Consider the following 23,680-nt stretch of genomic DNA (forward strand, 5'->3'; position numbering starts at 1 on the left):
CTTGGTATCAATATTTTGTTATGAAATTTATTCATTATAAGTTACTTAAAAATGTTAAACTCTTTTCTGTTTGGTTTGACGAATTAAATTGTGTTATTATGTAATTAATATTACAACTTACAATTGGTCATAAATAAAATATAAAATAGCTCGCAACACAATCCTTTGTCATGATTCAAGATCGTGTTGCAGCTCAGATTACAGCCCAGGTAATGGTTAATATTCTTTGTATTGTTCAGGTATGGTCAAGGCAGAATACGAAATTCCACCCGTATCAGCTCGACGTCTGTCTTTCCACAACTGAGCGTATTTTAAGTTAGTTTTTGCCACGCACCACCACTATGTGATACCAGCTCACTGAATTACTTCCAAACATATTCGACTTAGTGTCCTTCAAGAAAAGAGCTACCAATTCTTCAAAGGCCGGCAACACACTTGCGAACCTTCTGGCTATGTGAGTGTCCTTGGGCGGCGATATAAACGTCACATGAGCCTGCCGCCCGTTTGCTTCTTATTATATAAAATGTTTTATTAACTACCCCGAAGAAGCTTATTACACTTATTTGTGTTACGAAATTCTGGAACATACCAAAGCTAAGTACAGTAAGTTCCAGAAATTTAAGCGACGCATTTTAATCGTGTTGAACAATCCAAAATAAAAGTTTTGTTCGTGACTTGTACAGAGATAGTAAAGCTTTTGTAAAAACATAGTGATGTCTTTATAGCTCTGATGGTGAACATAATTATGGCGCTTTTATTCCTTTTAAATTTTATTCCTTTTGTTCTAAATTTGAATTAAAATGAGACTGGGACAAAGGAATGTCAGTTGCATAGTCATTCTTTGCTGATAACTTTTTTTCTTTACAAAAGTTTATTGAGGTTTTTTTGAGACAAACATTTGTTTTCTAACGGAGAGCGCACCAGTAATGGAGTTGCCGAATCAACCGTCTTTTAAATATATATATATATATATATATATATATAATTATATTGTGTGGTTGTGAAGTCAAAAAAAATTGATCAATCAGTTGTTCCATTACATTATGAAAAGCTTAAATAAAGAACCGTTTGTCCATTACAGTCAATATTAAAACAATTTTTTTTTATGATTTTCTTCCTGTTTTCTATACCATATCTATCGTATAATACATGTGATAAAAAAGATCTTGATGTTCAATCACTGAATCAAAATGAAATAGCATGAAAGGAGAATTAGACCAAGACTAAACGGTACGTGCCGACCGCTACTCCAGCTTCCTGGATCGTGATATCGGTTCAATTGTATTGACATAGTTAATTACAATTCTCGATATATTGAAATGAATGCAACCCGCTACTTGGTTCTGTATTTTCTTGTTCGATTTTTGAAATGTTCTAAATTTGAAACTTGTAAAAGAAAAATTCGGTTCAAATTTAGAACACTGATTTGAATATGTGAAATTATATTGTTTATAAACGTATCGGTATATCAAAATTTACCATGGTGATTGTCGATGTCTTGATAGGATACCTTTAAGTTCAAACACACAGATCGCTCAAAGGTAAATGCTCGCAATAATATGGGTCATGTGAAGGCCCGCCCCCTTTCATAACAAAAAACTTTTCATTGTCATTGTTTTGATTGGCGATTAGGACAATTAAATACAAATGACGTCGTTCGTCATTTGTTTCTTATTAGTACAGTAATTTCAGATGTTATGTATCGTATCATCAGTGGTCTTCACCACGTCTTCAAGAAGTTAAAACAAAAACAAAAGTGTATTTAAAATTGGTATATAATGTTGCTTTTCCGTAGGGTTGTATATAAATTTGAGATCTAGCCTCAAATTCAACTTATTTCGCCAAATTTAAGTACCTCATTGAAAATTGGCGGAAAGCCAACATCTTAACCCAGATTACTTTAGATGTGAAAATTAATACTCTACTTAAAAATAATACGGACAAAGCTACGGAGAAAATCTTTTTAACGCATACACTTATCAGGAACATACGAGGCACATCTGATGTTAAGTGATATCTGCCAACCATGGATCGTGTTGCCGGCCTATTATTAATCGGTACGCTCTTGAAAGACCCTAAGTCGAATTCGTCGTTTTAGTCGACATAAGATACGATATTTTGTTTAAGTTAAAACTAACCCGTATCAACCAAGAACGTAAATAGGACTTGTCTCATTAAACCATCTAGAGTAGATCTTACACGCCTTTATATGGTTTTCATCTGTAGTTGCCAATTCTATTTGAATGAATCCAAAGCGTTGAAGTCTTGGAAAAACTTCAAAGTCCATTAAAAGAAACAAAACAATAGATGCTTCACGTTTGACCGGCCTCTAATATTTTATTCAAACGTCCCAGATTTCACGTTCGACCCAAGGCGGAAAGGACGTTATGTTTAATCATTGTATTCGTATGTATGCAGCTTTTCTATGCAAGCACTGCTGTCTATGTAGATTTTTTAATGTTCACTTTATAGAATAATTTTTACAATAATTTCAAAACCACCGTGGTTGTTAATGTAACAATAGGGTCATATTTCTTTTGTCATAAACTAATCAATTAATATAAATATATTGAAATTTCACATTTTTATCATACAGTGCTAAATCTGGATATCAACATTTGCTCCCCTCACAGTTTCGTCACATTTCCTTTTGTTTTTACAATTATTACAATTCTTATTTGTTTTCTTATTCATGAATAAAAATTTGCCTGTAACTGTCTACTATATAAAAAGTAGTATTCTTTTTTCTTTATCTTACCAATATATGAGATTGTCAAGCGTAAACATTTTCTTAATATGTATCTATATATAAGTCTTATCTAGTTACTACCGAACCGCTCTGTATATATAAGGACATATAAAACTATTTTAAATTAGTAGCTTTTTAAAATAGATGATTATTAATGTAATATAATGGGCCTACGGATAAAGTACTCATTTATCTCTTTTCATCGCGTATATACAATTTGATAGAAAGAGACGAATTAGTTGACGACAAGAGGCAAATAAAATAAAATGCAATTAGACTCGTTAAGTTTCTATGAATTAGTATTTTTGGATCACATTATAATCTATCATTATTCTTACCAGGTGGTGCCCAGAGTGTTGGGCTCGCTAGTCGGTGGAGGGATGAGCCCAACCCAGCATCTGGAACAGCAGCAGGCGCTGGTGAAACAATTTGCAGAAATTTTGGAGTTCGTCTTGAAGTTCGACGAGCATAAGGTAAGTTACCTCAAAAGAAAATAAGCTGAGAACAACGAAGACAGTCTGTATTCTACGTATCAGTATTTTTTTATAGAAGAGGGGGCAAACGGGCAGGAGCCTGATGTTAAGTGATACCGCCGCCCATGGACACTCTCAATGCCAGAGGGCTCACGAGTGCGTTGCCGGCCTTTTAAGAATTGGTACGCTCTTTTCTTGAAGGACCCTAAGTCGAATTGGTTCGGAAATACTTCAGTCGGCAGCTGGTTCCACAAAGTGGTGGTCCAAAGTACATATATCATTATACCTGGATCTTAGCATCGAAGCCCATACAAACTTCTGTTTATTATATAAGCCAAAATATATATTTAACTAAGCGTTGACAACATTCCTAAGATAACGCAAATATTTTGATAAATGGCTCTTGGAATAACTTGAAATCCGTCTTATACAAGCTTGCAAACTTTCAAACAGGCATCTATGTATATTCAGCGTAGATATGATCCCATAATAATTGTTTTAATTAAATTCTTGCAGCCTCGTAAACCAGTTATACATTATATGTAGGTACATTATATGTATATTAATTTTTCTATTACTTAACTATTGTGCAATTGGGAAGTACGAGGTCCTGAAACAAACATTGCCTGGGAGTAATCGTTATGTAATCAGTTAATGGGAATATTTTTTTTAAGTATTGAAAAGTTTATTTAAGTAATTAAACCTAATAACTATTTTGTAATCTGTTATGATATTTTTTTCTACCTTTTTTTTTCCTTTAAACAATATATAAGAAACAAAAATCGCTACATGATCAACCACGGATTGTTAGATCTTTTCATACCAAATACAGCAAGTAAGCTTACTGAAGAATTATGGTCAATTTGTTAGAATTATACATTAGCTCTTATTTGAAACGATGTATTTATAAAACAACTTTATAGCCTGAGGCAATAATTACAAGTGTAATTTTATATGAATCAGTGAATTAACATATATATGTGCGGTTAGCTGTTTACAGTCTATGACAATGTGGAGGGTATTTTAAGTTTACCGTTATAGCCAAATAGCGCAAAGGAGTATTGGCGTAGACGTCATACATAGAAAAAAACAACCCCCCCCCCCACCTGTTTTTTACTCATTCGCTTCCTACAGTTCGCCTGGCGTCTATAGCACACATTGCTACCTTATTGGATTAGCAAGAAGAAGTGTAGTACGTGTAAGACTGACAGTTGCATTTGTTTTTTTTTTTATATCACTCACGATCGAATTAATGTGTGTGTGTGGAACGCACACAGCTGTAACATAAACCTTTTGTAGCTAACGCTTCCCATAATCGTTGTTTATTGAATATTTCCACTCACACGATTATTAACTTTCAATCGAATGCTCATGAACAGTCATAGTATATCCGTTATGAGCAAGGGGAAAATATTCCTTTGTTTAACATTTCAAGTCCGGTAGTTTCCTCCCCCAAAGGCCCAACCACTAAAATCAATGCCTTAGCTAGTCCCGAAGGCTCGTTTACATATTAAAAAGTATTTATTTATTATAGAAATGCATTACAATGGGTAACATTTGGGAATCCTTCAAGTAAAACATACCTGTGTAAGCTTCTCCCTACAAAACAAATTTAATACTTACGATAACAAAGTTAATATTGTTTTTTTAAATCGCAATTAAGCATAGGCTATACGTATACAATTTTTTTTAAGGTATACGTTGTTCTATGAATATATAAATTCTCAAATGGCCCGCAACACACTTGCGACCCTCTTATAAATTTTGGGAAAGGATCGTATCTAAATAATGTTATACTGCGTATTAGTAAGATATACGTATTACTACAAATATACAAATACTCAAAAAGCCATCGACGCACTAGCTAGCCGTCTAGAATATGTTTAGCAGGGCAGTACCTACTTGACTGACACTGACACACTTTAAAGAAATTATCTAGTAAATAGCGAAAATAGTTAACGAAATCCGAACCTTCTATGTATGTACGGAATATAAATGTTTCTATCGAGAGGAAGTGGTTTAAATAAAGAGCAATTTATGTTAAATTATTGATCGTAAAGTGCATAATGGCTATCGCGAATGGCACAAGGTTGGGGTCAAAAGGGCCCTCAATTGTTTAAATAAATTACCCATTGTCACTTGGAAGATACGCAATTTATAAGGCTATATAAATTACAACACGTCATTTTACCTACTTTTTTGTAACAGGTGTTAAAGGCTCACCTCAAGTAATAAAGCCTCGTGTTGCCGAAGGGCTTCCAAGTGCGTTGCCGGCTTTTTAAGAATTGGTACGCTTATGAAGGACCCTAATTAATATGCTAAATTCAAGTGATAAAATTTATCAATTAGCGATATTTCCATGGGTCATTAAATCCTAATACTGCAAAGTCAAATGCTATTTGTGTATGAACAATATTACATTTGCAATATAAACAGTATTGCGAAATATCATTCATTAGTCATCTATAAGAGATTGAATAAGAAAACTAACCCAGATCTGAAGCCGAATATATGAGTCATGTTTTTGCTATATTGTCGTATTTCTGCGAGGGTGTGTATGTCTGTCTCTTACAGCAATTATTGCATCACTTTGTTATTTTCGTAGGAGTCATTTGATAGAAGGTACTAATTACTGAGCTACTTTAATTTATGCGTATTTATGTACTAAGTTACACTGAAAGTGTTAAATTTATTTTGAGGTTGATGGTGGAATTGCCATTAAAAAAACAAATGACAAATGCAATTTCATATTTGGTAACCAAAGAGTTTTATAATGGAAATTCAAAGAAGTTTTTATTGCCAATGTTTCTGGCCGGTTCTAAGAGCTCAGTAAAAACATAATGGCAAGTTACAACCCTAAGATTTTTGTATCTGTTACGTGTTCTTTTTAATAGATTTCTCATTGGTTTTTTCTCCACCGTACGAGTGAATACTAAATGTGCACATAGATAGAAATCCTCTTTGGTTTATTCGTCGCAGCCAGGATTCAAACCGACTTTCTCAGATGAGGCTCGCGCACTTAATTCACTAGGCCGCTGCTGCTTAAGATTAACTTCTAAAAACGATGCATTGGAGGTATTTAATTTGTTACATAAAGTCTTTTAAGACTTTATGTAACAAATTGAATACGGGTACCAGTATAATAATAATCATTTCAAGTTTGTTTCACAGGAACAGCTTATATCTAATTGCGCTAGTTATATAAACAAAATTAGTCAGGTTAATCTGACGCTGAATTAGGTGTGAACCACTAAATTATGATAGCTTTTTTCATACAAAAATCGTTTTTTTTTATACCGCTCCAACCTTAAAACGTGTCCAACCTGGAAAAGCGTATAAAAATATTCTTTTCAGGGACTATCGTAAAGTATTACCATGTTCAGGGCTAGTTTAGACTTTATAATAGAGTAATGAAGGATATAGACTGCGTGTGCGCAATATTTGTTATAGTTTGATAACCTCCATATCTGTTTATTAACTGTTGATGAGTGAAATCTATTTTAGATTCAATGTTAATAGTCTAAGCGAAAATCAACAATTATTTTTTAATATAAAGCTGATCGTACACATGATAAAATAAAATGTCAATAAATAATAGAGATTATAAAATTTACTAGATATCATTGGACCCTTTTGACAGTCTTAATATAAGAATTAATTTGCACGTTTCAGATGAAGACACCAGCCATCCAAAACGACTTCAGCTACTACCGGCGTATCGTATCTCGAGGTGGTCTCATCCACGCAGACCTTCCGCCAGGTGAAGAACCTCACATAGGCGCAGAAGTCGCTAACAGAATGTCGTTATTCTATGCGCAGGCGACGCCGATGCTTAAGGTTCTGTCAGAAGCGACCAGCCAGTTTGTGAATGATAATCAGCAGGACTTGGAAAATACGACGGAAACATTAAGCACAATGGCCAAAGTCTGCTTGAGGATGTTGGAGAATCCGTAAGTATTTATTACTTTTAGTTAAGTCGGTACTAATCTGTGCATCTTCTACCGCATTTACCATTGAGAGTGTTCAGAGGAGTTGTTCGGATTAACTCCTGCAGCTGAGTTTCATCATCGGACGTCGAGGCAGAATACGAAATTCCACCTGTATCACCTCGACGTCCGTTGTTTTTACCGCCCACCACCACTGTGAGGAACCAGCTGCAACCTGAAGTATCTCTGAACCCATTCTTAAAAGGCCAGCAACACGCTCTCTCCTCTGGCATTGAGAATGGCCATGGGCGGCGATATCACTGAACATCAGGTGAGCCAGAAGACTTGCCAATTGAATTTGAAATTGACTTGGAAATGGCAAGTTATATGATATGGCATTCAAATCAGAGTGTCACGAAACATATCCGATATTGACACACATGCTTAACAAACACACAGACCTTTTATTGCTGTTTTGATTTAAAATTTATTTTCTATTATAGTTAAGTAAATAGTCCTGCGTAAATTCGCTAAGCTCCTTCTCTATTTTCCTTTAAGTATCTACTGTACAAACATTACCTATCTACATCATATCCCTAACTTACGTACTAATGTGAAACTGATCGAATATATCGTAATTCATTTGTCGTTTCATTTTATATTGTCTATAGTTCACTGTTAACATGTGTTTTAATTACTTTGCTTTATTCTATTCGTTTTGTCTATGTGTCTTGTATTCTTGCGGTTGCTTTTATAATTTTTTCGTACATTCGTCTTTTCATTTAATTATGTAAACATTAATATCACAAAACTAAGAACTTCCTCACATTATAAAAGCCTCGGGTCGGTAGTGTGGGAAATTAAGATTTTGAATGCAATATTTATTGATAAAATAAATTCGCTAACCTACCCGTGACAATATTAAAACCATGGCTTTTTATTTTAATTGTAAGCCCCACTTTGAAGCTTATTTTTGCTTATTCTTCAAGATGTAGGTCACTTTCCGAAATGAAACGACCCATTCATTGTAAAGCCAAGGCAATCTGAGTTATCAAAAGAAAGTTTTCATACCTGCTTTTTATACTTACAATGTCTTAGAAGAATCATTTGTTTTCTTGCATGAATTAAGTATGAAAAAGGCCATCAATTTATACTGAAATTAATTCAACGGAAAAAAATAGATTATATAAATGTCTGCTCTATATGTCAAATTCCCTTACATCTGAAAAAGTATTGAAGTGTTTGGATACACTAAGTCTGTTTCCTAAGTTGTAATATCCTAACCTAACCTAAATCAAAGTTTTCAACCCCTTTCTTAATTTATTTTTAGATTCCTGAATCACGTTAATCAGATTTTTACTTAAATAAATATTAGTATAAAAGTCGCTTCCTGTCTACGCCTATCTTTTAAACTAAGCTGATTTAAATGTAATTTTTATCTAAAGAAAAATTAATTGATATGGACAGTAATTACGTTTACATAATATGAACAGAGATCATCGTCTTTTTACTAACTTCAATAATGTACCAGATTTCTCAATTTAACCGTATGTATTTTTATGTGAATTCGTCGTTTGTGAACCGATTTTGATGGTTATTTTTGGAAAGGGAATAACATTTTAAGAAAATCTGCATTAAATAATCTTAAATAATTCCTTGGAAAGTTGTTTTTTTATAAAAAAAATATTATCTTTTATTTATAATCTGCTAACTACGCGTCGAAGCAGATAATAACTAGGCCCTTATAAAGAAAAAGCTATGTTAATCAGGATACACGTATCCTTCGATAAATAAAAGTCAGCATCGGATTACGCATTCGTGGTCATACTGTTATTGGCACAAGGGCATATTTATTGTATTACACAATATCAGGTTTCCACCCATCCATACGTTGATGACAAATGTTTTGCGTCAACATATCGGTTACTTTTTCGCTAAACTGTTAAAACTCAAAAACCGCCCTGGATTTGAATGTTCAGATAGCGCTTTTTCAAACACTAGATTAATCGAAAATTGACTAATTTTATGCTCTGTTTTGTATTTTTTTTTCTGATTTCAAGTCTGTTTATTTCTTGCATACTTGCTATACCTAGTGCATGCATGTTCTGTTTTAGTGCAATATTTTCTCTGTGTGTATTATACCGGTTTTCCTCACAAAGTTTTCACTAAAAATCTCGAACAACATCTTGTCAACCTTTCTTATGCCGATACAGAAAATATTTTCACTGTGCAAAAATAGTTTAATTATAAATTAGTGTTATGTAGAAATTATAAAGTAAAGTTAACATGTCAAAAGGAGGAGACTGGCTGCCCACAACACAAGGAATCTAGGAATCACTAGTGCACCTTATTTTAACGAAATATTATTGTGTATAATAAAGTTTTCTGTTTCACTCTTTCAAAATATACTACATTACACATCTCCCTTTAAACCACACTTAATAAAAATCGATTGCATTGTTTATGGGACAGACGTTAAGCGAAGCGATATATTAAGGGCCTGTTTCACAATGTCCGGATAAGTTCCAAATAAGCTATTTGTTACTTATTGGTATGATAAATAGTATTTTTGCGTTTCACGACTGTCAGATAGCGCTATACGTCATGAAATTCGAAGTATCTTATTTGGAACTTTTATCTTTCGAATAATTTATGTGTTGCATAGCTATTTGGCACTTTATCCATACATTGTGAAACAGGCCCTTAGACATAACTATTGCATTTAATTCCTTTCGTAATAAAATCATTTCGCAATTATTTTCTTCGAGAAGTGTAGACACTCCTTAGTTATGTTCATTAAGGCTTTTTAGCGAAAGATGTTGTCATTTTGAAAATAGATAACGTGACAGAGCATTATCAACTTTTTATTTCCTTTAATTTTGGGTCGCAGAGCCAGTGGAGTGTGTGCATTAGGTTATAAAGTTTTTCATGTCCGCTATTTAGCGAGGGTGTACCTTATCAACCGATTGACGTGCCCAACCCTTACGTAAATATTTACCACCCCTAATTAGTTAAGTGCTGTCAAGTTTGTTGATTACAAAGATCGTTCAACGCTCCACTTAGTGATTGTAATCCCTTTATAATATACCCTATTTTTACTAAATAATATTAGGTTGGGGTTTCTTTTCGCATTAAAGTATACATGAACTTTTATTGTATCTGGCTGGTTTGAGTATCATTTATGTTTTGATAATTAGAAATTCAAATGAGGAAAATGTGTGATTTTATTATATAATCCCGGTATATTGATCAGAAGCCATAAAACTTATATGGCAATGCGATCCTATTAGATGGCAAAAAGTTACCTAGTAAAATTTTACTTACTTTATATATATTTACATACATTAGTTAAATGTAAATAAAAAAAATGCGAAGAAACTTTTTCCTTAACATTTTATATATCGTTCAGAAAGCTGGACAAAACAAAAGTAGTACTATTAATACTAAGGAATCTTAATCTAGGTATATTTATAGCCAAGACCCATATTTCAAAAACCAGGAAACCGATTTTGATCACTTGTATTATTACCCATGTTAGTATGTTATGTTTTAAACTAAACACATTTCGTTTTCGAGATGATTGTGGACATACCAATAATTCCAATATGTTTGGAAGGCTAAAGCATAATACCAACCCACTAGACGTTAACTTTTTTAAATCCCTTTCTAGAAAGGGGAAACTAGACACTTCCCTGTTAGGTTAGCTCCGCGGTAAATATATCCGATCAAGTGGATGGTAGGCAATAAGGGTACTAAATAAAAGATTACATACAAACAAGTGAATTTTTGAAGTTGGTTAAAAAGTTACGTTCTTTTCTTCTTCTGGTGCCTCTCCCTAACCATAGGTTGGCCATCAGTCAGAAACTCTTCCGCAGGCACAATACTGGTCCACTCCCTAACTTTGCATTTTCCCTTTTAACAGCACGCCGTTTATCCTGGATTTTACCCATTTCATTAATTGAAGGAGGTGGTAGCGGTCATGACGCAATACGTAGCCCTGATACGCAACTTTCCGTTCTTTAATGTTCTGCATATGTTTTTATTTGTTAAAACGTTTCCCCTATGACATTAAAGTTCTTGAAATGAAAGTTAGATGAGGCTCCTAAAAGAACCACTGTTCGCGATTGTGCTTTCAAATAATTTAGCGTTTCCGGCCCCGTGGGTAGTACGATATATCATTAGGACTCGTGACGTCACACCAACTTCCTTATCAAAACCTATTCGGGAGATACAGGAGTCAATTAGTATCATGCAAATATAGTCTCTTTGTATGCGTGATAAAATTGATTTTCGCATATTAATATTGTGTTATTCGTAATCGGCTCGCGCCATTGAAAGTGACAATAGGCCGTGTGCCTTGAATGACAATAACATTGGTTTTAATAGAAGTTTTGAATCACTTTAATTATACAAGTTGATGATTGGCCATATTTAAAGAAGCGATTCGATTCGTTGACGATCAGTCACTTTCAGTTCCGAGCGCCGTTGCGTAGACGGGTCTCTCTGCATCTTTTACCGTATTTATGAAAGTATTCGATGGTGTTCCAATTCCTATAAAGCCGCCAACGCACTTGCGAGCCTTCTGGTAGTGAGTGTTCATGGCGGCAGTATCACTACTCCTTTACTATAAAAAAAATCCGCCTGATGCATTAAATTTCTTAAAGGACATCTAAAACCGACTGTTCTATATTCAAAGTACCAAAGATATTTTCGAAAAATACTAACTTAATATTCTCTCGAAGAATACTAATAGCATGTAATTACGAATAGTATCACGAATAAAACCCAGATATTAGACTGGAGTTTATTGATTAAAAAACAAATCTTAAAATATATCGTTTTTGGGATATTAGCGATTTATATATATATGATCAATATCCCAGGATCTTCATAGTACGTACTAATTAATGTCAAAATTTATTTAATAACCTAGAAAATTGGCCAAATCATATCGGTTTTCCATAAAACAGAATTTGTAGGGTGCGATGCGATGCTTAAGTGATGAAGCTTTTCCGATACTCAAAAGCTTTTAATATTATTATCGTTAATGTTTAACAAATTTTGGGCAATCTAATAATTTGGGAGTGTAGCTACTTATAAATTTGTATGAAATTTTGCCAGTTTAGTTAGTACAATAGATTTATTTTAAACTAAATAACTCGTCACGTCATTAATAATTACCGCTAGGCGAACGTGTTGAAACACTAAATTGATATGTTGCAATGAAATATAAATTAATGTTAGTTAACCTGGTTCGAACATATTTGGAACGTACATAAAACATGTACAGTTAGCTGCTTCCTAGATTTTAACATGACGCTTACAGGGAATTTCGTAAATAAATAAACAGTTAGGGCTACCACGTCTAGATTATAATCATTGCTCAGAATTGTATTAAGTCTTTTGCTAGAATAATCTTCTATCATAGCAAGACGCTTTATGCTGAGAATAGTTGAGAAAAATAGAAGTGTAATTAAACAATCCTAGGTAAAAGATTTTGATAATTTAATCGTGACTTTGGTTATGGTTCATAATACTACCGAATGCCTGTATGCATTCTGTTAGGGGCCATTCAGTATTACGTAAGCACTATTGGAGGGAGGGGACTCTTTGATCTTCTTATTTGGTTATTACGTCAACAAGTTTTATTTACTTTTTACACATATTACCCACACATTATCTGTTCTTGAAAACGAAATGAACTTTTGATAAAAAGTAATAGGTTTATGTACTATTCTCAAAGAGCTTTGCCTACGTCATACTTGAACAGGCCCTTATATTAGTTAAGAAAATCAGGTCTTTCGCACTTTCAGAGTACAGCATTGGTACAGCATACAGCAAAAACTGAATGCCTAGACTTAATCTTCATAATATAAGTAATAATTGGCCCTACAACGTTTAGGCCTGGACCTCAACTTTCTGTATGTGTTTCGTGATCTTTTGTTATTCTAATAGGCTAGTAGGTAATCAGCCACGCTATCAACTTTTGGGTGCAATAATGTGGAGTTCACGATGTGAGGTTCACCAAAAACATTCCATTCCTTTCCTAATCTGTCCTAAGAAATAAATAATTATTTAAATAAATATTTGTATACTCAATTACAAATTATATTCAATGGAAACATATAAGCTGTAATAATCTAAACTAAGTGTTTCCAAATTGAACTAGTAGATAATCCAGAAAAATCGAAGTATATATTTTTACCTATGCTGCGATAAACTCATGTTGACTTATACTAGAATATTTGTTTTTATTCCTGGCAACCCTAATTCTGGAATATAGTTTAGCTCACGATTTACGACCCAGTAAAACTGTGGCTGCTACGTAATTGTATACATACCTACTTACGATGTTTTAGTTTATTGACAATAGAAGGTAAGGAGAAACTGCTCCCAAGATACCAAGCACAAAATTAAAAAAGGCACTGGAGAGAAGCCAGTCTTATATCTTCTATCAAGTTTTATATCAATTTTTTTATGTCATTAAGCTGAAGTATTTCCGAACCAATTCGACTTAGGGTCCTTTAAGAAAAGAGCGTACCAATTCTTAAAAGGCCGACAGCGCACTCGCGAGCTCTCTGGCATGTGATGTCCATGGGCGGCGGTATCACTTAACATCAGTTGAGCCCGTTCGCCCCCTGTTCTATAAAGGTGAAATTTCAGGCCAAGAGCCTTTGGTGTCTTAACGAAATAATTATTGTCTTTGTATCTTAGCCACTATATATTGATTTATTTCGCTGTCTTCTTAAAACTGCCACGTTCATATCAGCTTCACATTTCTACCTTATGTCCTGTTCTTGTCACTATGCAAATTAACGTAACATACTAAAGGTTTAAAAAGATCAGTTCAAAATACATACTGCGCTGGCGCATCGACAGAAACATTAGTGCTTGCCATTTTTAACCGTCTTAAAACGAAACAAGGAGGTTATCAATTCGACGTGTAATTTTTTTATGTACTTACAAGTACTTTTTCTATTATTTCAGGAAACTAGTTGCACAATTTAGCCGCGAAGAAACATCACTACTCGTTCTTCGCGTGATGGTGGGTTTGATAATTCTCTACGACTGGGTTCATCCCTCGGGCGCCTTCTGCCGTTCCTCTTCAGTGGATGTTAAAGGATGTGTCAAATTCCTCCAACAGCAGCCGCCACCCAAAGCGGAGCCTTTGTTGAACGCCCTGAGATATACCACCAAGCACCTGAACAGCCAATCGACGCCAAGGAATATTCGGGCTTTGCTAGCCGCGTGAGGACAGCATTCGAGCTTTGCATGTTGCTGTGGGGAATGATGTGACAATAATTCATGGGGATTTCTCGTTGGCATTTCTGTTGCATAGCGCCGTTTGAGTACCAAGGAATCGACAGTTACAATCAGAGTCAAAATTAAGCGCGAACTATGACATTGTCAAATTCAATAAGTTTTGACAGTTGAAGTTAGCGCTGTCTCGACTCTATGTTTGTAGCCTCAATTCTCTGATGCTCAGGTCTGCGATCTTAAATCGGTTGACACTCGGCTAAATAATATTTTCGTGTTTGATTTAATGGCTTTAAAGTTCCTTGTGCGATTGAGTTTCAACCGATTTGCAAATTAATGTTAGTGTAAGATTTGAAAAGACGGGTTATTCATGAAATTCATGCAAATATTGTGAATAACTGTTGAAAGTTGTTTTAGAGGATTTCGTGTCCTTATTTTCCTGCTTCTTCGTGATATTGATATATTGAAACTATTTTTAATTTTGCGTTTTAGGAGTGCCAAGCCCATAAATGTACTGAAAGTTTGGGTTTATTACCAATTTTGGCAGCCGGCGTTTATCTATAAATATATCTTATATTGTTGAACAAATTAGTACACTTTAGACGAAGCTTCAAAAGCTAATATATTTTTTGAGAAATCATTCCCTCCCCCACTCAAATGCAAAGTTACTTCACAACTCGTACAGAATTTATATAATAGTCGCTAACTGTTAGGATTAGAATACTAAAGTCTATTGAAGGAGAGAGTATTAACTATGTTAAGGAATAATAATTATCTTTTAATTGGTTACCACAAATATTGTGCAATATGAGTCCTGGTGAACCTCTGAGTCGATAGGATATAAAAGGACTTGACTGTGTTACAAAACTTATTTGTGCGATGACCATACTTCACTTATGTTTATCTACTTGTTAAATAATCTGGTTAGAAGTATTTATAATATCATGCTATGGTAAAATAATGGATGAAATATTTTTGGTAACCCAACGAATTAAAACTAACATGTAAACTTAAGGTAACATTTTAGAACAAGGGATTGCTCCCTACCACTAATTTAGACCGTATATCCTAGTCGAAGTATAGTGGTGAATATTTCCAATATCGTATATTGCACTGCCTCAAACTGTTTTTTAAATTTTGTGGTACGGTTTGATACAACTTTACAATATATTATAGTTAAGCCGCATACGCTCAATTTATCTGGTCGGAGAATTTGATTCATAAATGCTAAAACAAGTAAATCTTTACCAAATTACTTAAAGAATTGGGTCACAAGTAAAGATATCACTAAAATTATTGTTTTAAATCTAATGTACTAGAGTTTTTTTTTTAATGAGGAATCAGTCTAGTCTTCCATTTCATTCTCTATAATTCACTAAGCAAAGCAGTTTAACCTATCTCAGTGATAATTATAATTTTAGTTAATCTTTGATTACATTAGATTGTACTGAGCATGTATTGAATATTTCGTAGTTATTTAGATAATTGCACAAATAGCACATTAATGTTATTTAATCATGTAGTTATTTTGTCATAATTCTGATGTTCAAAAATCCTTCAAATTGTATAATTTACTAGAACCACTTTGGTCTCCAATATGAAAAAATATTTAAATTTTTGAACAACAGAATTACTATAATCTTGTTGAATTTAATGTGCAAATCGCACAAATTGAATAAATCTGTCACTGCCCAATTGATAATATTGTATTTGGTGGTTTTTCCCGGGATAAAATTTAATAAAATATATAAGAACTCATTTAATGAAATATTTGATGTTAAGATTATTTGTCTGTTAGGTGTTCCTCCTATACTGTAGTGATTAAAGTTGAAAAGCATTTATTACTTTGGCAATACTCATCTTTAATCATAGTTATTGTATGTAGTTAGTATTCAACTGTTAGTAGCTAATGTAAAATTTATATAGATTTATTTGAAAATTTTATTAATCGTCTTACATCAGAATTTTACTATGTTAATTCTACTTAATGTTGTCTATTTAAAGCGCACTATCTATTACTTAATTATACAAACTTGTGATAGTATATTGAATTGCAAATAGTTCATTTTTAAACTATATTTCATATTGACTACTAGAAAAATTATTGCTGCTTTCATTGGTTAACACTTAGAACTAATTTTTAAGTTTTCATTTATTTATTATATAGTAAAAACACCAAAGTTATAAATAATAAACATAATAGTAACTTAAACTAATTTTATTTAAACCTTATCACAATTTCTTGACTAATAATGACAACTTAGAATGTTAGCTGGTCGTGGTTTAAGTATAAGTTTACCAGTTTCATCACAAGACATATTGAAATCATTAAGAACAGATCGAGTCCGTGCTGTGATGATGCTAGGTGCAATCACCTTCCTGTGTACCCCCACTATGAAGAGTAGCACTGAAAATAATAACATACAATCTTATCTATATGTAATATGTATTCAAATCTAGTGGAAACATATCAAAATTGTGAACCTATTCTATCTATATATTATACCTATTCTATCTATTTGGGCTTCAAAGCCTTCTTATAATTCTCAATAACATTCTAGTATTAATACAGGAAAATTATCCAATCAATATATGTTTAAGTAGTAATTTTAATATCATAATTTTATTCAAAAAAGGAAATTTGCTTATATTTGTTTGCATGTTGATTAAAAAATAAAATTTTGTTAACACAAATATTCTTACATAACAGAGTTGAGGTGACTGTAAAGAAGGGATGGTTCCATAGTGACTGTGTGAGAGACACAACAGGAGTGAGTGGATCCGTAAGCCAGTGCCAAGCTGCTATTGCTGTGCATAATGACACAACTGCTAATACAACTATAAATAATTTTAAAAGTTTAATTATCTTTGTAGCTCATTGAGTGATCCATATGGACTTTAGCCTATATAAACAGAGTTAAGAATCTTGGTGATATTATATTTATTTTAATTGTTAAGTTCAGCATCTATTTTTCTTTACACAAAAATTTTAACAGACACACATACTGAAAAATCTTAAAAAAAATTATTGTATAATATGAAAGCCTTATAAACAAATGTAATGATTATTAGTAGTTAATAGTATTTCTAACAAAAGTAACTTACTTCTCCATCTCGTTGTAGCAGGTTGCAAACAAGCTATTACTTCTGTTAATCTTCTCTCAAAAGCCTTTAGATCTATAAAAATGGTTTAAGAATTTACACTTGTTATAAAACTTTACACAAAATAGGTAAGAAATCCGTATCTGTTCTTATATCACAAGTCTGTATATACAACTGCCTTATATTTTTCCAATTTTAAATTATTTATATAAGGAGTCTAATTGAATGGCAATAATGAATATAAGTAAAACACATTAATTTTAATATCACGTTGGAAGTTATCGTTCAGCTAGACCTACCATCACATGCTGTTTGTTCTAATGACATCGCTATTTAGATCTTATTCATAACAACTTCAACTATATATTATATTGAAATTTCTTATGTATAACACTGATTTAAGACCATGACTTTATTTATTTTGAATCTTATGGTTTTTTACTTTTACAACATACAATACAACATTACAAAATTACTTCCAACTCAAGTTCCGTCAACAGATCACTTATCAAGTAGAAGAAAAGGAAAATATAATATGTTGACATTTTACACTGACAGAGACATGTGTTGTGTGTGTATATTTGAAAGAGAAAACTGGGTATTTTTTAAATGTATTACTTACTTAATCGAATTATAGTTGTTTTCCAAAAATAAAAATCAAACATTAGAAACTTTAAAAATGTATATATATATATATATATAGAAATAATATTTTTATTTAACAAAATATGTCGATTGTCAATATGATTAAAGATAGTCTTCGGAATTCTGACTGCTGACATCCCGCCTTATATTATCATATATTATGTGATATATGTATTGTAATTTGAATTTGGAAAATAAAAACAAACCAAGGTAAGCAATTAAACTTTTTGTGCAATTTCACATTTACGTGTAGCATGTACATTTATCAGCCAATTAAATTTTATAACATTTATGTTATTACTATTAATAAAAGATGTTCGTTATAAATAAAACACTTTTATCAGTCGGTACTAGCAAGTAGCATTTACCCGGTACAAAGTCCAAATTCCTAATTCCTATCGATGTTACTTGTTGATGCCTAATTTATTTGGAGCTTAAAACTAACTGTAAATCTGAAATATTTCCGTTAAGCTTTCTTGGTTACGAAATTCATAATTAAATAAACAACATTTATAAAACTTAGCTCAGTACAGTGCTTTTATTTATTAAATAGAGTTCAGTTAGTTATTTTCTTATAAATTTTAAAATTCTAATAATATGAAACTATGTTCCATGCCTTCTGACTTTGTCGGTATCAAATAATGTGTACCTAGTTTCCTGCTATAAAATAGATCAATTAAATATTCCAGTTGCTTAATTTCATATTTAAATTCATGATCAATGTTTAAGATAAGAGTTTATTTAATGGTATACAGGGGGAACTTCTATTTCATTAAATGTGTGTTGCTATGCATGAAATTGATAATATCCCAGATATATTTTGAGATTTGTATGTATGTAAGGGTTTGTTTATTGGTGTTAAGATATATTTAAAACATACAATTTACATATTGTATTATAAGTATCTGTCCTATCTAATTTAAATCAGACAATCAAAGTACACAAGACAGTGTATAACTGTCAAGTAAAGGGACACTGTTATTAATACAGTTTGGTTAAACACTTGGCTACTTAGGAATAAAATTTTCTTTAATATAATGATAATATATATATTTTTACTGACATAGTAGAGTATGTGTGTAGAAATTATATCAGTGTATCAGACATTACAGGTTTAAACTTTATGTGACATTAAAATACCTTTACATTGGTTAGTTTGCCTTGTTTCCATCCTAATTGTTGTTTCCTTTTTTTTAAAAGGACAACTTTATATGGCCTTAGAAACTGCACAGTTAAGCAATGCTATATTAAGTTTGTACTGTTTAACATTTAAACTTAAATAATTATTTAATATAATAAGAACATTATCTTGCAGTTAAAACCATGATCAGCCTAAGACAAGCCATAAGATGTATGAAAGAAATGACTCCCAATATCCGGGCCATGTCAAGTCAAAGCCTTGTAAACCTGAAAGCGGATAAGGATAATGATGAAATTGCTATTGTGACAATGCAAAGACCTCCAGTAAATAGCTTGAATCTTGAATTACTTCAAGCACTTAGTAAGACGATTGATGAGATAGCAAAAGGTGACTTTAGAGCTATGGTTTTGACTTCTGTAAGTATTTATATATAGTGGCATGCAGTCTCTCTTATATTCATTAGGTTGCAAAGTGACATAACATCGGTTCTTAAATAAATTGCTCTATTAAATGCAGAATCTGACACAAAAATAATATTGTAAAATCTTACCAGTTCTTTCAGATATTTGAATGTACATTTAAACAAACACTACTGTCTTTAGTATAAAATCTATTAGTTTTTTTGTACTTTTAATGAACTATATTTATTTAAAAAGTTATTCTCCATAATATTTTATAGCTGAATCGATGTGTGTTGAAACTATATTATTAAACTTTTTTAGGCGTCACCAACAGTATTTTCAGCAGGTATAGACATAATGGAGATGTATAAACCAGATATGAAGAGAGCTGAACAATTTTGGACAACTTTACAAGATGTTTGGCTAAAGCTATTTGAAACGAAACTTATAACTGCAGCAGCAGTCAATGTAAGTAAAAAATACAGATATTAAAATAAAATAAAACAAACAATATAAACAAGTTTCTAAGCATTAAAAACTCCAACAGTACCAAGTACAGCATACAAAAGGATAATTTTACGGAATCTCGTAAATTAAATCATAGCCCCGCTATGGAATTCACTATGAACAATGGGGTGTTATGGCATTATTTTGTAGAGCAAGCGTGTCATATATTATAATGTTATTAGATTAAAACTATTTTCTCATAATAACAAATTGAGAGAAATTGGTTGATAAATTGAACCCCATTTAAAATTGATTCATACTAGACGACCGCTACGTGTTAAAACTTTAGAAGTGTCGTATGAATATTTAAATATACTCAACTATACCCAATGTATGCCGTATCGCCGTACGCCAATCGATCTTCGTTTTAATTTCAAAACAATACACATCCTATCCATCCTTTAATAAATTAGTAATAATAATAATAGTCTTAATAATGATAGATATACAAAAAATATAACAGCTATTATATCATTTCATATTTCATCGTAAAGATCCTTAAGTAATAAATAGAATCACAAAACATGTCTTCAGTTTCTAAAATTGTATGTATATTATACCTTTCAAAGATAAAGGTATCTTTGTAATAAATTCAAGAGGTTATATTGGGTTAATTCACGTGATTAGATAAACTTAACGTAAACACCATACGTATTGTCAAACGATTTAATGTTCCTTACACAAAATAGTTACATCATTACATGTAAAGTGTAAAGCACGAAGCGGTGTGCGGTACACGACTAGCTTTGAACTAGAACTCTCGGTGACCTTTAATTTGGTTCATTGTTCAAAATTTGTAATAATAACCTATCATAGCAAATGAGTACTTATCTTACACTTTATATTGCCTGTAAGATTATTTTGGGAAACGATTCAGAAACACATCGCCCGAATTGGGGGTTGCAAGTGGGAGGTGTGAGTAGGAGTAGGTTATCACCTCCAACCACTACCACGCGCCTGAAGCAGTTATTAAATTAAAAAAAAAAAAACAAATCAAACCTAACAATAGATAATAATAGGTTTTTGGATAGCTCCGGCGCTACGGGAAAAGCAGGCCCTCCACCCTTGGGTACCAAAGCCCGGGTATTTTATTTCAAGCCTTCGCAGCTCCGGGTTTTTGGTTGCATAATACCTGTGGTTTGTTACAGTGGGTTAGGGCTCCTTTCCCTCCACGCCTACGGATTTAATATAACACTAGGGCTACTGAATCCATGTGGTATCAAATTATTCCAGTATTATTACTATTTTCTTGTGTCCACACTTAAAGATCGTCGCTTAAATGCTAGTGGCGGCGTCCATGCGTCGGGTTGTTTGTTGATTTATTTCTACCTATAGTTTATCGGTGTTTTTACCCCTAGGTTCTTAAGCTACCATCTCATCACTTATTAATTCATATTGGGTTTTTACAAATCACAACTTCTTACTAACCTACGATTAATACCCGCATAAGGGATCTGCAGCGTGGACCAATAACATAACCATTTTCGGTCACAGTGACCTTACCAATGACAACTGAGAGGTGAAAAGGTAAGTAGAGTGGAGCAGAGTATATCCCGCGCGGTGTCTTTTATCTATTATAAACATATTTCCTTTCTTTTTCGCAAAAAATCGTAACATAAACAGCGTCGTAACACTGTCGTCTGTTATAAAAAATTTCAACTATTCATTGTATTTTTACTACATATAATAGGTATAAGTAAAAACGAATAAACATTATTGGTATCAATTGGTTTAGCTTTTAATTCAAAATTTTTCAAATCGTTAACATAGTTGAACCCTTTCTACGACCAAACAAAAGAATTGCATTTCTCCTTACAGGGACATTCACCAGCAGGCGGGTGTTTACTGGCCATGGCATGTGAATATCGGGCTATGGTGTCGGGTAAATACACCATAGGGTTGAACGAAACTGCACTAGGTATTGTCGCTCCGAGGTGGTTTATGGACTGTATGTTGAATACTATTCCTCAGAGAGAGGCTGAAATAGCACTGACTACAGGCAAACTGTTCACGATAGAAGAGGCAATGAAGGTTAGTAGAGTATTAGCGTGCAATATATATATACAATATACTAGCTGCCCCGCGAACTTCGTTTCTCCTTCGTTTCACAAAATAAATTTTATGTAGCCTCAACTTTACACAGGGTAATCATGATATTTAATTGTAGCTTATATTATGACACGTTTGTCGGTTTACCATAGCAGTGCCATCTATTAATTACTTACTAAATCCAGTCGAAAAGTAACATCTGTTAGAATTTTTTGGAGTTAACAGATAGATAATTGTGACTGTCAATTAATTAGAGACAAATAATTTGCAATAAAATTAAAATTGCGACTATAATTAAAGATCTAAGCTATCCTACCTCTTAAGTTGGACCAGACTACTCACGGTGTGCTATTTTAATTTAAAATCGGTTAAGTAGTTTAGGAAGCCCATCGCGGACAAACATCGTGACAGAAGATTTATATATATTAAGATAATGTAAATGACGTTATAAGGTACTGATATAAATTTTTAAGATTGTGCAACATATTAAAAACTTAAGAGAATGCCATTCTGATGCATTTGTCACGAAACTTGCTGTTGCTAAATCACCCCACAGAACTGATTCAACTTACCTAAAAAATGTAAACCGTCTCATCCGAATTTTGACTCTGAATGTGAGCTGTGCAGTACACAATATTTATCTTTAGTTTATATTTTTTAGGTGGGACTTATAGACGAGGCGGCAAAAGACAAGGATGACGCAATAGAAAAGTGTAAAGGTTTTATAGCAAAGTTTGACAACATCCCGCCCTTGGCTCGAGAAGTAACAAAGAAAAAATTTAGGGCTTCCTCATCCCAATGGCTCAAGAATAACAAAAAAGCAGATTTAGATGAATTCTTGACTTATCTTAAAAACCCTCAGATTCAACAGTCCCTAGAAATGTACATTCATATGTTGAAAGCGAGGCAGAACAAATCATAATACCGCCAATAAATTATTTTACTTTTGACAGTTGTCATAACTCCTCTATGAGAAAGATAAATCCCTGTGAACTTAATTTTAAAAATAGTTTTTTTATTTAATCTTATTATCTTAATACAGTGAAAATTGAGTATGTATTTTTCGATCAGTGTAACGTTATAGATAGTGTAAAGACGCGCCCCACCAATTTTTGGTGTAGCCGTTGTAGTGTGCGTGTGTCCCGATAACACACATTGACGGAAGTTGCGTACATACTATAAACGGTTAGGCCGAATAGTGGGGCGCGTCCTCGTGGATTGCACTATCTATATATGTATCGGTATACTTTTATAATTTTAAATTGATGATGTTGTATTTATGATATTGTTATATGATTATGTATAAAAAAATAATAAAAAATAAGTTTTGAAATGTATCTATAATGAGATTTTATTAATACAGCAATGAGACTGAAAATATAATAGTAACAAGAAATTAACTTGTGTAGTACATACATATGTACTTACAC

The 23,680-nt window shown here is 32.7% G+C and overlaps 3 protein-coding genes across 3 annotated transcripts in view; 2 read left to right on the forward strand and 1 right to left on the reverse strand.

The window, feature by feature from the left end:
• The window catches only part of LOC111003767 (CYFIP-related Rac1 interactor A), a 30,898-nt gene extending 14,281 nt beyond the window's left edge, over nucleotides 1–16,617 (forward strand). The window contains exons 2-4 of the mRNA XM_022274447.2: nucleotides 3,091–3,222; nucleotides 6,895–7,172; nucleotides 14,136–16,617. Coding sequence (XP_022130139.1) covers nucleotides 3,091–3,222; nucleotides 6,895–7,172; nucleotides 14,136–14,400 — 675 coding nt within the window. The 3' untranslated portion in view covers nucleotides 14,401–16,617. The remainder of the gene's footprint in view (nucleotides 1–3,090; nucleotides 3,223–6,894; nucleotides 7,173–14,135) is intronic.
• LOC111003768 (nuclear envelope phosphatase-regulatory subunit 1) lies at nucleotides 16,608–18,023 on the reverse strand. The gene is made up of 4 exons (XM_022274448.2): nucleotides 17,807–18,023; nucleotides 17,511–17,582; nucleotides 17,109–17,243; nucleotides 16,608–16,812 (listed from the first exon to the last, which is right to left on the reverse strand). The coding sequence occupies exons 1-4, from the start codon at nucleotides 17,832–17,834 to the stop codon at nucleotides 16,652–16,654; spliced, it is 396 nt and encodes a 131-aa protein (XP_022130140.1). The 5' UTR covers nucleotides 17,835–18,023; the 3' UTR covers nucleotides 16,608–16,651.
• Nucleotides 18,024–18,243: 220 nt separating this feature from the next.
• Nucleotides 18,244–23,587, forward strand: LOC111003744 (enoyl-CoA delta isomerase 1, mitochondrial-like). Its single transcript, XM_022274409.2, has 5 exons — nucleotides 18,244–18,362; nucleotides 19,468–19,709; nucleotides 20,016–20,162; nucleotides 22,020–22,232; nucleotides 22,912–23,587. Exons 2-5 carry the CDS (start codon nucleotides 19,476–19,478, stop codon nucleotides 23,170–23,172), a joined length of 855 nt encoding a protein of 284 aa, XP_022130101.2. The 5' UTR covers nucleotides 18,244–18,362; nucleotides 19,468–19,475; the 3' UTR covers nucleotides 23,173–23,587.
• Nucleotides 23,588–23,680: the final 93 nt, after the last annotated feature.

This window comes from Pieris rapae, chromosome 13, assembly GCF_905147795.1.
Source record: "Pieris rapae chromosome 13, ilPieRapa1.1, whole genome shotgun sequence".
In the NCBI taxonomy this organism is placed as follows: Eukaryota; Metazoa; Arthropoda; class Insecta; order Lepidoptera; family Pieridae; genus Pieris; species Pieris rapae.